Raw genomic sequence first — 13,759 nt, 5'->3', positions numbered from 1 at the left:
GATTCCTTTGGGCAGAGTTGTGTTCTGCCTAATTTCCTATTCAATCCAAAGCTTTGATTTCACTTATTGAGTGTATCAAAGTAGTTTTTGGGTGACTTTCATCAAAAGGAAGGGCGTTAGTAATTTCCGAAAACGTTTATTATGCTCTGTGAAGCCGGCCAAAACCAACGTCAGAACGAGTAGCCAACAATGATCTCACCCATCTATACCGAACACCTACCTGCCTGTGTTTAAACCTATGTAGTGCTATGGGCAGAATATTACTTAGTTACAGCTGTTCCCCTAATAAGACACATACTGAATTAGATCAATCCCATTCATCCCATAATGTTCTTGTTCCAAACATTGGTCTGAAACACTATTTACTATGGGGTCATGGTTAGAGAACATTGCTTTGTTGGAATCGTGCATTAGCTTCTGTGTTTCAGTTTTTCCACAAAATCTATTTTGACAGTGATGTCACTGGGGAAGCTGAGTTGCTATTGGACGTTCCAGACTCCATTACCACCTGGGTGACGGAGGCCATTGGCTTGTCAGAGGAGAAGGGGTTGGGCCTTGCCAAGAGGGTGGAGCTTCGTACCTTCAAGCCCTTCTTCGTAGACTTCACCCTCCCCTACAGTGTGATACGTGGGGAGCAGACCAAAGTACCGCTGACCGTTTACAACTACCTGTCTAGCTGCACAGAGGTGAGGGGGTGAGGAAAGGGGCGGACAGGGGGAGCAATTCTAAACCATGACAATCAAATATAAATATTTACGCTCGGAGCAGAGCAATCCAGTCCTAACATGACCATAAGTGTGTCCATCCTCCAGTTAACAGAGATGACATCATGGTGTTGGCAGATGAGCCTGTTAAAGGGCTGTGCGTGCTGCGCTTTAATGTCATGTTAGGTGATTATGCAGGCCAATGGAGCCCTCCCTTTGATGTCTGCCTGAACATGTGATTCTTATATTTCCTGGAAAGTTATTTACGACTTGTGGCGTGTGGATAAAGAACAGTGAAACGATCTGACTGCATTACCAAGTCCTCTGTGAAAATTGGACAATGAGTAGAACTTAATCCTTCAGGGAGCCTGAGAGCAATGAGTCAGTCTGCATGGAAAATGTGCAATGTGATTCAGAAATTCCCCAAAATCCTTTAAGAGCTTTGAGGAGGTCACACTGCATGAAAGAACGGAGTGCAGAGCAGATATGATGTAATCATGTCCTGTCAGAAGAAATCCATCTCTGTTGTGTTAACACAGGACCTTCGTGTGTGTTTGTGTGTGTGTATGTCTCTCTCTCTCTCGGTCTTACTCAGGTCCATGTCAAAGTCACCGTTCCCAAAGGCATCAAGTTTGTGGGCCACCCTGGAAAGCATCACCTGACCAGAAAGAAGTGTGTGGCTCCTGGAGAAGCCACACCCACATCCATAGTGTTGTCCTTCACTGAGCTGGGTGCTGCCAACATCACAGGTTATTCCAGCTAGTTACTGGGGAACCCCCGGGGAAGAGTTCCAAGTTGTCTCATAGTTCTTAAAGTTCCTGAAATCCTCAACGTTTTCTGATGTTTTAGGCGTATTGCTAATAGCTCTTGAAGTTTTGGTTTTTAATTCTAGGATATTGCAGGTTGGTATGGTACACTGCCCTGTTGTTCCATGGTGTAGGAGTAGCATCTGCTTTTTGGCTCTCCTATCCAGCCGTCCCTAAGTCCATGAGGCCTTTATAGTCTGTACTGTATGTCCAAGAGGTTCCATGCTGCTAAAAGACCTGATGCGTATGTGATCTGGTCATCCAGCGATACAAACAGTCCCCTCAAAAGTACATCTGGGAACAAAGTGGGCCACCAGCAGGGGAGCAGCCGGGGCCTTGCACTGACACTCAGTGGCATGTTGATGAGTTTTCAGGTCACTGGCGGTCAATGGGCCCCCCGCGGCTATGTCCCCTGGCCCCTAGTCTTTCCCTCTCACTACACACACACAAAGAGAACACATTGGCTCACAGCCACGACTCCAATGTACTCCTCTGCAAAGGGAACTACATGTTCTTTGACAAACATGTTTTGTGTTGTGCAGCGTGAGATTGTGTTGTTGATAGATGTGATGTGTGTTTACAGAACTATTGGTGGTTTTATATGTACTTTAAAAAACATATTCTTGAAATAGCATTCTTAACAGTATACTCTCTAGGTTGCTGCTTGTTCAATGTATTTTATACAGTGAGTTTGTACTTGAAATCTATTAAATAAAAGTCCTGCTTAATGGGAACTTACAAGCAAATAAAAACAATGCTGATATATGGTGAAGTGAAGTGTATCTCTGTTTTTTCTGCCATAGCGCGGGCCATTGCATATAGTGAACCGGGCTGCTGCTCAGATGGACTCCAGTCAATGAAAACAGGCAAAAACACAGATGACCTAGAGGATCGGAGGACCCCCACTGGCCTTGACTATGTCCGGAGGAGTGTCCTGGTGGAGGTATGAGAAATGGGAGAGAGACTGCCTAGGGAGAGAGCTGAGATGGGGAGCAGATGCTTGCTGTATTTTGTACTGTCATTAGTAGAGTGATGTCAGCTCTAACATGTTTCTCTCTTTCTCCCCCCTACAGCCAGAGGGCCTGCCCAGACATTACACCTACAGTGTCTTCTTCTGCCCCAACGGTCAGTATATACTTATATGTTGTATTATAGTACTGCACAGGTATAAGAGCAAATACATTTTGAGTGTTACCTAATACCGGTCTGCCTCAATACAGTCTGATTTATTTTCCTTAATCTGACATTTCCATTTTCAGAGCGGATCCACATCTCTACACCCAACAAGTATGAGTACCAGTACGTGAAGAAGCCGGCCAAGATGACCCACTTTGAGGTGGCAGTGAAGACCCACAACGACGCCCACTTTGCCCTTTCACCCAGTCCCCATGACAGTGCTGAGATGCTGGAGATTGTGCTGGGGGGCAGACAGAACACTGGCTCCTGGATCTCCCTGGGCAAGATGGGCGAGCCAGTGGTCAGCGCCCCCACTCCGGGCATCCTCTCCTGGGATGAGTTCCGCAGTTTCTGGGTCAGCTGGAAGGGTGGTGTGGTACAGGTAAGAGGAGGAGGATGGGCATACCTAGTTCTCTTTTGGGTTTTGGAGCATCTATTCTACATAATGAGTTCTGGGATTTGTGTCGTCTTATGAATCCTATACAGATCCACTGTGGCATCTTCAACATAGAGCCACAGTCAATAAGTCAGTCAGTCAGTCAGGGCATGAGGTAGAGTATAGTAGTGAGTTGGGGTAGTGACTGAGAGTTAAACAGGGAGCATTAGACTGGGCAGGCACAGGGGCTGTGTAGTCAAGAGGACTGGCGCCACTTTTAATGACATGCCTGTGAGGTCACGCTTAACTGGCTGATGTCAGCGAGGACACTCAGTGATCCGTGGCGTCCGCATGGCGCTGCCTGGCACACAGGCCTGAACCCTGCATTAGCCTCGCACCATTCACCAAAGGGAGCAATTAAAAGCCTGCTCTAGAACCCAGTATGGCCCAATAAGATTCATTTATTTTTCTAGTGACTGATTGCATTTAGGTTTGATGAGCCATGTTTAGCTCTGCATGGTCTTTGGTTTAATGTGATTACAAAATGCCTAGAAATACCCAGGGGGAAATCTGTTCATTTGCAACCACGGATCGAGTGGATGTTGAAAAAATGTGATGAAGACTGCTCTTGCCAACTCTTGGTAATGGACTTTATGTGTGCCTCGGATTTCTACATGCAAAATCAACCCAAACAGCTCTTTAAGTAGAATCGTATTGTGTTCTAGTATTTTCCTATTGACTGTAAGTCACAAGGTCTTCCTCTGTACAGCATGAGCGAACACCTTTTTCGACCATTTTCTCATTAGATCAGTCTTCTGATCAGTGTGAAATTCAGGACCACATTTATATCGTATCAGGCTTTTATTGGAACCTGGCAAAACCCAAGGCACATTCTTAATTTTTTTTGTAATCTTTTATTTTACTTTTTTTGACAATAAACAAAATATATACATAGAAAAAAACAATAGACAACTTAACATATACAGTGAGGGAAAAAAGTATTTGATCCCCTGCTCGTTTGCCCACTGACATGAATTGATCAGTCTATAATTTTAATGGTAGGTTTATTTGAAAAATGAGAGACAGAATAACAACAACAAAATCCAGAAAAACGCATGTCAAAATTTTTATAAATTGATTTGCATTTTAATGAGGGAAATAAGTATTTGACCCCCTCTCAATCAGAAAGATTTCTGGCTCCCAGGTGTCTTTTATACAGGTAATGAGCTGAGATTAGGAGCACACTCTTAAAGGGAGTGCTCCTAATCTCAGTTTGTTAACTGTATAAAAGACACCTGTCCACAGAAGCAATCAATCAATCAGATTCCAAACTCTCCACAATGGCCAAGACCAAAGAGCTCTCCAAGGATGTCAGGGACAAGATTGTAGACCTACACAAGGCTGGAATGGGCTACAAGACCATCGCCAAGCAGCTTGGTGAGAAGGTGACAACAGTTGGTGCGATTATTCGCAAATGGAAGAAACACAAAATAACTGTCAATCTCCAACGGCCTGGGGCTCCATGCAATGGATCATGAGAACGGTGAAGAATCAGCCCAGAACTACACGGGAAGATCTTGTCAATGATCTCAAGGCAGCTGGGACCATAGTCACCAAGAAAACAATTGGTAACACACTACGCCGTGAAGGACTGAAATCCTGCAGCGCCCACAATGTCCCCCTGGTCAAGAAAGCACATATACAGGCCCGTCTGAAGTTTGCCAATGAACAGAACTGAGTGAAAGTGTTGTGGTCAGATGAGACCAAAATGGAGCTCTTTGGCATCAACTCAACTCGCCGTGTTTGGAGGAGGAGGAATGCTGCCTATGACCCCAAGAACACCATCCCCACCGTCAAACATGGAGGTGGAAACATTATGCTTTGGGGGCGTTTTTCTGCTAAGGGGACAGGACAACTTCACCACATCAAAGGGACGATGGACGGCGCCATGTACCGTCAAGTCTTGGGTGAGAACCTCCTTCCCTCAGCCAGGGCATTGAAAATGGGTCGTGGATGGGTATTCCAGCATGACAATGACCCAAAACACACAGCCAAGGCAACAAAGGAGTGGCTCAAGAAGAAGCACATTAAGGTCCTGGAGTGGCCTAGCCAGTCTCCAGACCTTAATCCCATAGAAAATCTGTGGAGGGAGCTGAAGGTTCGAGTTGCCAAACATCAGCCTCGAAACCTTAATGACTTGGAGAAGATCTGCAAAGAGAAGTGGAACAAAATCCCTCCTGAGATGTGTGCAAACCTGGTGGCCAACTACAAGAAACGTCTGACCTCTGTGATTGCCAACAAGGGTTTTGCCACCAAGTACTAAGTCATGTTTTGCAGAGGGGTCAAATACTTATTTCCCTCATTAAAATGCAAATCAATTTATAAAATGTTTGACATGCATTTTTCTGGATTTTTGTTGTTGTTATTCTGTCTCTCACTGTTCAAATAAACCTACCATTAAAATTATAGACTGATCATGTCTTTGTCAGTGGGCATACGTACAAAATCAGCAGGGGATGAAATACTTTTTTCCCTCAATGTACATGGAAGAATCAAATGCTTTATTATTTAAATATTGAACAAAATCTGGCTACAGACAGAAACAATATAATATATAATACAGTCTGAAGCCATATGGGGCAGAGTCTTACAAGCATTGAAAACAACATTGGGTGTGGATACAGTGGGAATGTGAGTCTGAGCAAGTGTGATGTCATTAATGTTTGTTGAAATGTATGTATGTAAATGTTAAGCACTGCTCATTGTTTTAACTACTATAAATGAGAACGACAAAGTGCTGGGTCTATTTCTCTAACCAGCACTCGAGTTGCCACAGATCTCAAATCACATACCCTACTTCTGATCGTAATTGAAACCATTAGGTCAATGAAAGGCATCTGACCCTGTATCAGTGGTTACGGACAACTTCACCCATTTACTCTAGTCAAAAACCTCTCATATCGATCTCTGATAGGTCGGACATGGCTTGCAGCCATCTAATGAGTCGGTGATCCTGCAGTGGTCCAGCCCCCTCCCTGGACAGGTGCGTCACATTGGTTTCTCCACGGGATGGGGCTCGGTGGGTGAGTTTAAGATCTGGAGGAAGGAGGACTCTGATGAAAACCACAACGAGGCCTTTACACTAGGCGTTCCTCACAATGTGGTGCCTGGCTCTGAGACCGCCACCGCATCCATGATAGGTGAGGAGGGACACTTCTCTTCCACTTCTTTTTCATTATCTGAAGGTCTGCTGCTCCTCTTCACCCACGCACTCTGTATACATCCTATTCACTTTGACATACAGTACCTTGTCCATGTGGTTAATAAGAGTATGCATCGCCAATTTCTCTCTAAATGATATTTGATGATATGGTCATAGTCTATTGTAATACTGTTGATCCTGCAGCTAATCCGTTTTGAAAAAGAGATTGTAACTCAATAAAACAACCTTTATGTGAGGCAGTGTTGCTGATCTGTTTCTGCGCTGTGTTTTGTGATGTCAGGGGACGTGATGGGCCCCACCCTCAACAACCTGGACAAGCTGCTACGGCTGCCCTTCGGCTGTGGGGAGCAGAACATGATCCACTTCGCCCCCAACGTCTTTGTCCTCAAGTACCTGCAGAAGACTAGGCAGCTCAGCCCTGAGGTGGAGGCTGAGGCCACAGACTACCTGCTGCAAGGTAAACCACTGGTTCAAATGGTTCAAGGGCTTTGAGAACTGTCTTGAGATACTTTAGATTTTCCTGCATGTCTCCCATTGAAATCAATGCATGCTCTGAGTTATGAATCAGATCTCAAGTGACCCATAGTGAAGATCACTATACAAAATCAATCCATTACTATCCACTTAGTTCTAAATCCACAGTGTAGACTTTCTTTGATATTCACCTGGTCTAGATAGCATCCACCCACTGATCCCCTCTCCCCTGTACCTTCCCAGGGTACCAGAGACAACTGACCTATAAGCGCCAGGATGGATCCTACAGTGCCTTTGGAGAGAGGGACTCCTCTGGGAGCATGTGGTAAGTCCTCTACTCTTCACTTAGAATTACATCCCTCAGTAAGTAATCTAGTCTTCCCTTAGGATTACATCCCTCAGTAAGTCATTTACATTTTAGTCATTTAGCAGACGCTCTTATCCAGAGCGACTTACAGTTAGTGAGTGCATATATTTTCATACTGGACCCACGTGGGAATCGAACCCACAACCCTGGCGTTGCAAACGCCATGCTCTACCAACTGAGCTACACAGGACCTGTCATCTTCTCTTCCCTTAGGATTACATCCCTCAGTAAGTCATCTACTCTTCCCTTAGAATTACATCCCTCAGTAAGTCATCTACTCTTCCCTTAGAATTACATCCCTCAGTAAGTCATCTACTCTTCCCTTAGAATTACATCTCTCAGTATGTCATCTACTCTTCCCTTAGAATTACATCCCTCAGTAAGTCATCTACTCTTCCCTTAGAATTACATCCCTCAGTAAGTCATCTACTCTTCCCTTAGAATTACATCCCTCAGTAAGTCATCTACTCTTCCCTTAGGATTACATCCCCAGTAAGTCATCTACTCTTCCCTTAGAATTACATCCCTCAGTAAGTCATCTACTCTTCCCTTAGAATTACATCCCTCAGTAAGTCATCTTCTCTTCCCTTAGGATTACATCCCTCAGTAAATCATCTACTCTTCCCTTAGAATTACATCCCTCAGTAAGTCATCTTCTCTTCCCTTAGAATTACATCCCTCAGTAAGTCATCTTCTCTTCCCTTAGGATTACATCCCTCAGTAAGTCATCTTCTCTTCCCTTAGGATTACATCCCTCAGTAAGTCATCTTCTCTTCCCTTAGGATTACATTCCACGTCAGTTCACTCCGTATGGTACATAGATTAAAACTGCATACGGCATCTTCACTTACCCTGGCCTGCGTGTTATTGACAGAAACAATGAAGCTCTTATCAGTAACTTTGTATACACATGGTCAACATTCATACCCTCATAACCCTGTGTTTAATTCGGCGGAGATATACTCGCTGAGTGTTTATTTAATGTTTATACATCCCTGGAGGCAGGCAAGAGGCCACCACCATGTCATAATATTTGGAATAGTGAATATGGAGTGTATGAGAGGCTCCAATGTTCCGCTTGCATATTCGGGCCGCTTGCATACCTTTAGGGTGATTTATTAGTTGATGTGGGTATTATGATATTTAATATAGCTCAGACGGTGAAACAGTAGGTTAAATATACCCAGGAGAATCAAACACAAACTCATAATTGGTTCCCCCAGGCAGCCATGTGGCTCCAGTGAGTTATTTGCTGTTAAAGCGGGTTAATGCACACAGCACAGAATGGCCCCTGGTTGTTTTGGCCCCATGGGCGAGGCCCCACCTCTGTATGTAGGCTACATTACACCCCCTCCCTCCTCACACCTACACTACCACTGGAGACACAGGAGCTTGCTAGGCTCCAGGCCACTTAAAGGGCAATTCCGCCACTTTTCAACCTCATATTCATTATCTCCAGCACCAAACCATTGTCTACATATGTGGCAATGTAGCATTTCAATGATCTGTGGTGAAAAAGATAAAGGTCCTAAAAAATGCTTCTCTGTGACATCAGAGGATTCAACGTTTTTTTTAATGTGTTTTTTAAAACCTGCAATGCATTTCTAGCCAGAGGGAGAGTATTTTATTGCTCCCCACGTCACTGCGAATCTCATAGTGTTTGAAAAGCACTGTTTGTGAAATGTTTAAACTTTTGATGGTGGCAGGTAGCCTACTGAATATGAGCATTGGGCCAGTAACCGAAAGGTCTCTGGTCCAAATCCCCTAGCCAACTAGGTGAAAAATCTGTCTGTGCCAGTCCTTAATTTGAGCCGCTCAGGATCCGGTACCTCTCATGGCATGAAACATAATTTTCACCGTTTGCAATGTAAAAATCTGAATAAAAGCGATCAAAGTTCATTCGAGTTGCGTATATTATATTTTAAGAATTGATTGAGTTTGGGTTTATGATTTGCACAACATGGTAACCTAGATACCAACTCGTGGCTGTTTCTGTGGTGCGAGAGAGAAGCGTGCCTGTAGCCTATCTCTCACAGAACCAGAATGAGATTAACTTTCTATGATGTCTTTCCCTCTCTCTGCTCTGATAGACATGAGCCTGCAACTATCATCTCTCCTGAGTTGTACTTCATCATTTGTTTCCTTAGAATCATAGGGTGCTGGTGGTGCTGCAGCACCTCTGATAAATTGAAATAAATTATACAATAACTGCCGTCTGTTCAGAAATAAATGAAATAATTCAGAATACTACACCAGGACTAGGCCTATAATTTAGTCACAGAGGATCAATAGCTTTAAACAAAACAAAAAAAGTTGTATTGCCTAGCTGTGGATTGTGTGTAGCCCAATTACAAGGCATTGCCTACAGTCAGAAACGCGTGGCAAATCTGTCAGTGAACAGCATTCAGCCAAAACAGGCCTTTCGCAATATTTCAAATACAATCTTGGGATAGCACAGGTTTGAAAGCAAATGGCTCCTGCTGAACAAAAATACTTATCTGTCTGTAGGCTGCAAAAATATTTTATCAACTTCCAAACAGGCCTATTGAGCGAACAGCATTGTTTTTACAAACTAAAATGAGAGAGAGGCTTTTGGCACGAGCGCATCGACCATCGCCGGTGAGTGAGCTGCGCATCATTATGTGAGTCAGGTGAAACTGGAAAGCTTTTTTAGGACTTCCTCATATTGTACAATATGTGTGTCTCCTCCACACACCTAGGCCTAGGCTATTGATGGATTCAAGACAAGGTCGTTTTTAATGATCTCACATTCTCAGTTTGTCAGTGTCAAAGTAGCCTGACATTTCAATCATTTGTGCGGTATAAAAAAAGATTCTGCTAAAGTCTCTAGTCATGTAAAATGCATGAAATTAATTTATAAAAGGCCCAATTAAAAAAAATAATAATTCTGCTCTAGTCTAGACCACTACGCAAATGTGATGATATGCATGCAATGCTTTACTATAAAGGTGATTTTCCGGTAGCTCAGAGATCCCAGGTCACCCCCCTCTCGCGCTCACTTTTTGTTCCGGCACCTCCCAATTTACAAATTAAGCACTGCTGCCCTTGAGCAAGGCACTTAACCCTAATTGGTCCTGTAAGTCGCTCTGGATAAGAGCGTCTGCTAAATGACTAAAATGTAAATGTAATGTCATCGTGTAGAACTTTTTACTTTATCTTTTTTTCTACAAAACATAGAAATGCACAATTTTCACATACAGTGGGGGAAAAAAGTATTTAGTCAGCCACCAATTGTGCAAGTTCTCCCACTTAAAAAGATGAGAGAGGCCTGTAATTTTCACCATAGGTACACGTCAACTATGACAGACAAAATGAGAAAAGAAAATCCAGAAAATCACATTGTAGGATTTTTTATGAATTTATTTGCAAATGATGGTGGAAAATAAGTATTTGGTCAATAACAAAAGTTTCTCAATACTTTGTTATATACCCTTTGTTGGCAATGACACAGGTCAAACGTTTTCTGTAAGTCTTCACAAGGTTTTCACACACTGTTGCTGGTATTTTGGCCCATTCCTCCATGCAGATCTCCTCTAGAGCAGTGATGTTTTGGGGCTGTCGCTGGGCAACACAGACTTTCAACTCCCTCCAAAGATTTTCTATGGGGTTGAGATCTGGAGACTGGCTAGGCCACTCCAGGACCTTGAATGCTTCTTACGAAGCCACTCCTTCGTTGCCCGGGCGGTGTGTTTGGGATCATTGTCATGCTGAAAGACCCAGCCACGTTTCATCTTCAATGCCCTTGCTGATGGAAGGAGGTTTTCACTCAAAATCTCACGATACATGGCCCCATTCATTCTTTCCTTTACACGGATCAGTCGTCCTGGTCCCTTTGCAGAAAAACAGCCCCAAAGCATGATGTTTCCACCCCCATGCTTCACAGTAGGTATGGTGTTCTTTGGATGCAACTCAGCATTCTTTGTCCTCCAAACACGACAAGTTGAGTTTTTACCAAAAAGTTATATTTTGGTTTCATCTGACCATATGACATTCTCCCAATCCTCTTCTGGATCATTCAAATGCACTCTAGCAAACTTCAGACGGGCCTGGACATGTACTGGCTTAAGCAGGGGGACACGTCTTGCACTGCAGGATTTGAGTCCCTGGCGGCGTAGTGTGTTACTGATGGTAGGCTTTGTTACTTTGGTCCCAGCTCTCTGCAGGTCATTCACTAGGTCCCCCCGTGTGGTTCTGGGATTTTTGCTCACCGTTCTTGTGATCATTTTGACCCCACGGGGTGAGATCTTGCGTGGAGCCCCAGATCGAGGGAGATTATCAGTGGTCTTGTATGTCTTCCATTTCCTAATAATTGCTCCCACAGTTGATTTCTTCAAACCAAGCTGCTTACCTATTGCAGATTCAGTCTTCCCAGCCTGGTGCAGGTCTACAATTTTGTTTCTGGTGTCCTTTGACAGCTCTTTGGTCTTGGCCATAGTGGAGTTTGGAGTGTGACTGTTTGAGGTTGTGGACAGGTGTCTTTTATACTGATAACAAGTTCAAACAGGTGCCATTAATACAGGTAACGAGTGGAGGACAGAGGAGCCTCTTAATGAAGAAGTTACAGGTCTGTGAGAGCCAGAAATCTTGCTTGTTTGTAGGTGACCAAATACTTATTTTCCACCATAATTTGCAAATAAATTCATTAAAAATCCTACAATGTGATTTTCTGGAGAAAAAAAATCTCAATTTGTCTGTCATAGTTGACGTGTACCTATGATGAAAATTACAGGCCTCTCTCATCTTTTTAAGTGGGAGAACTTGCACAATTGGTGGCTGACTAAATACTTTTTTCCCCCAGTGTATGTATACACTGGTATTGTGCTGGAGGTAATGAAAATGAGGTTGAAAAGTGGTGGAATTGCCCTTTAACGGAAAAAGTGTTGTGCTTTTCGACATGCCCTACAAACTGGAACTTGGGCATGTCTTGTCCAAAGCAATTTAATTACTGCTCCGGTGTAATTAGTAATACCATTAAACTTTTGCATGAAAACCCTTCAAACCTCTGTATGCGGAAAGAGGATATTAAGAAGATATGAAGTGTAACGGTTATAGTAGTGTAGGCGTTGGTTCTGGAGCCATGGGCAACACGGCAGCACCCAGATGTTAAACCTTATGTAAACCTGTAGCAACAAACACTTTTTTAATCCATCAGCTTGGTGTTTATATGTCAGAACAACCCACTTTTTATTTGGGCTCCAGAGTTAATCATTAGCACAGGTCATTTAAGGGCAGGTTAACAGTGCTCTTAATGCAGTGTTAATGTATTCCAGCTTGTAAAAATGTATCTGAGTGGAAATTACAGGGCCTAATGAAAAGATTGTACATAATGACACAGGCTCTGTCCGGTAATACCGGGTCTGGGTGATGCCAAGGCTTTTAGCCCTACTTTGCTCTGGTCTCTGTGGGTTGAACCTTGGGACACAGAGCTAAGGATGAGGATGGGCTGGTTCTCATCACTACCCCCTGCCTGCCTCTCAGGCAGATACAGATGCTCTGTGTGTGTGTGATTGTGATTGTGTGTGTGATTGTGAGTGTTTGTGTGTGTGTCTCTGTGTGTTAAGGGGGGTGGTGTTGGGATATGTCAAGATGCCTTTGCAGGGGTGGGGGTGCTGTGGTGGGCCCTGGACCGGACCTGGCAGCCCCTCTTCCGGCATCGCTCGCATACCTGCCTCCGTCTGGATCCAATGAGAGCCACATGCTGGTGTAATCTGCAGAAACCCCGCCACCACCACCGCCCCTTCAATCCCTGTAGCCTACTTAATACCCTGGCCTGGGGTAAATATGCAGCCTAATGGAAGCTCCATACTCTGGGCCTGTTAGTGGTGCCTGGTTAGATACAGACAGGACATGTTAAGGCTGGCATGAAGTGGAACAGATAGCAGAGAACTAACTAATACTGTGTTGTGTTAAACCATTTATTTCCACTCCAATGCCAAACAGGCATGGTGCGGAACGAGGGTGAATATAGCAGGAATGTGGTGTTTGTATCAAGCCAGATCTTAGATAACTGGGTGCTTGGTTGATAGATGTTTACATGTTGAATGGTTGTTATCGCTTTGTGCTTGGACGTGGTAACCCCTTCTCTTCCATTTACATATTACAGACACTCTTATCCAGAGCGACTTACAGTTAGTGAGTGCATACATTATTTTGTAATTATATATATATTTTTTTTCATACTGGCCCCCGTGGGAAACAAACCCACAACCCTGGCGTTGCAAACGCCATGCTCTACCAACTGAGCTACATCCCTGCCGGCCATTCCCTCCCCTACCCTGGACGACGCTGGGCCAATTGTGCGCCGCCCCATGGGTCTCCCGGTCGAGGCCGGCTACGACAGAGCCTGGATTCGAACCAGGATCTCTAGTGGCACAGCTAGCACTGCGATGCAGTGCCTTAGACCACTGCGCCACTCTCACACACACTGCTATTAAAGCCCTGGTGTGTGTCCATATAGTTTTACCACAAACAGAGCACTCTATCATTCATCCAAACTAAAACTGACTGCAGAAACAACTGGAAGAGAACCAGGGCCATCTGTTGCCTTTAAGACTTTGAGGAACCGGAACGATACATTTGTATCTATCTTTACTTTGAAGATTTAACATCTTC

At 44.1% G+C, this 13,759-nt stretch overlaps 1 protein-coding gene across 1 annotated transcript in view; it reads left to right on the top strand.

Annotated features, from left to right (window-relative positions):
* The window catches only part of LOC121540346 (C3 and PZP-like alpha-2-macroglobulin domain-containing protein 8), a 61,542-nt gene that overhangs the window by 25,450 nt on the left and 22,333 nt on the right, over positions 1-13,759 (top strand). The window contains exons 20-27 of the mRNA XM_041849156.2: positions 455-686; positions 1,300-1,453; positions 2,314-2,453; positions 2,584-2,635; positions 2,770-3,068; positions 6,037-6,262; positions 6,566-6,742; positions 7,003-7,084. Coding sequence (XP_041705090.1) covers positions 455-686; positions 1,300-1,453; positions 2,314-2,453; positions 2,584-2,635; positions 2,770-3,068; positions 6,037-6,262; positions 6,566-6,742; positions 7,003-7,084 — 1,362 coding nt within the window. The remainder of the gene's footprint in view (positions 1-454; positions 687-1,299; positions 1,454-2,313; positions 2,454-2,583; positions 2,636-2,769; positions 3,069-6,036; positions 6,263-6,565; positions 6,743-7,002; positions 7,085-13,759) is intronic.

The sequence above is a fragment of the Coregonus clupeaformis genome, unplaced genomic scaffold, assembly GCF_020615455.1.
Source record: "Coregonus clupeaformis isolate EN_2021a unplaced genomic scaffold, ASM2061545v1 scaf0068, whole genome shotgun sequence".
In the NCBI taxonomy this organism is placed as follows: domain Eukaryota; kingdom Metazoa; phylum Chordata; class Actinopteri; order Salmoniformes; family Salmonidae; genus Coregonus; species Coregonus clupeaformis.
This window is presented reverse-complemented; position numbering and strand designations above follow the sequence as displayed.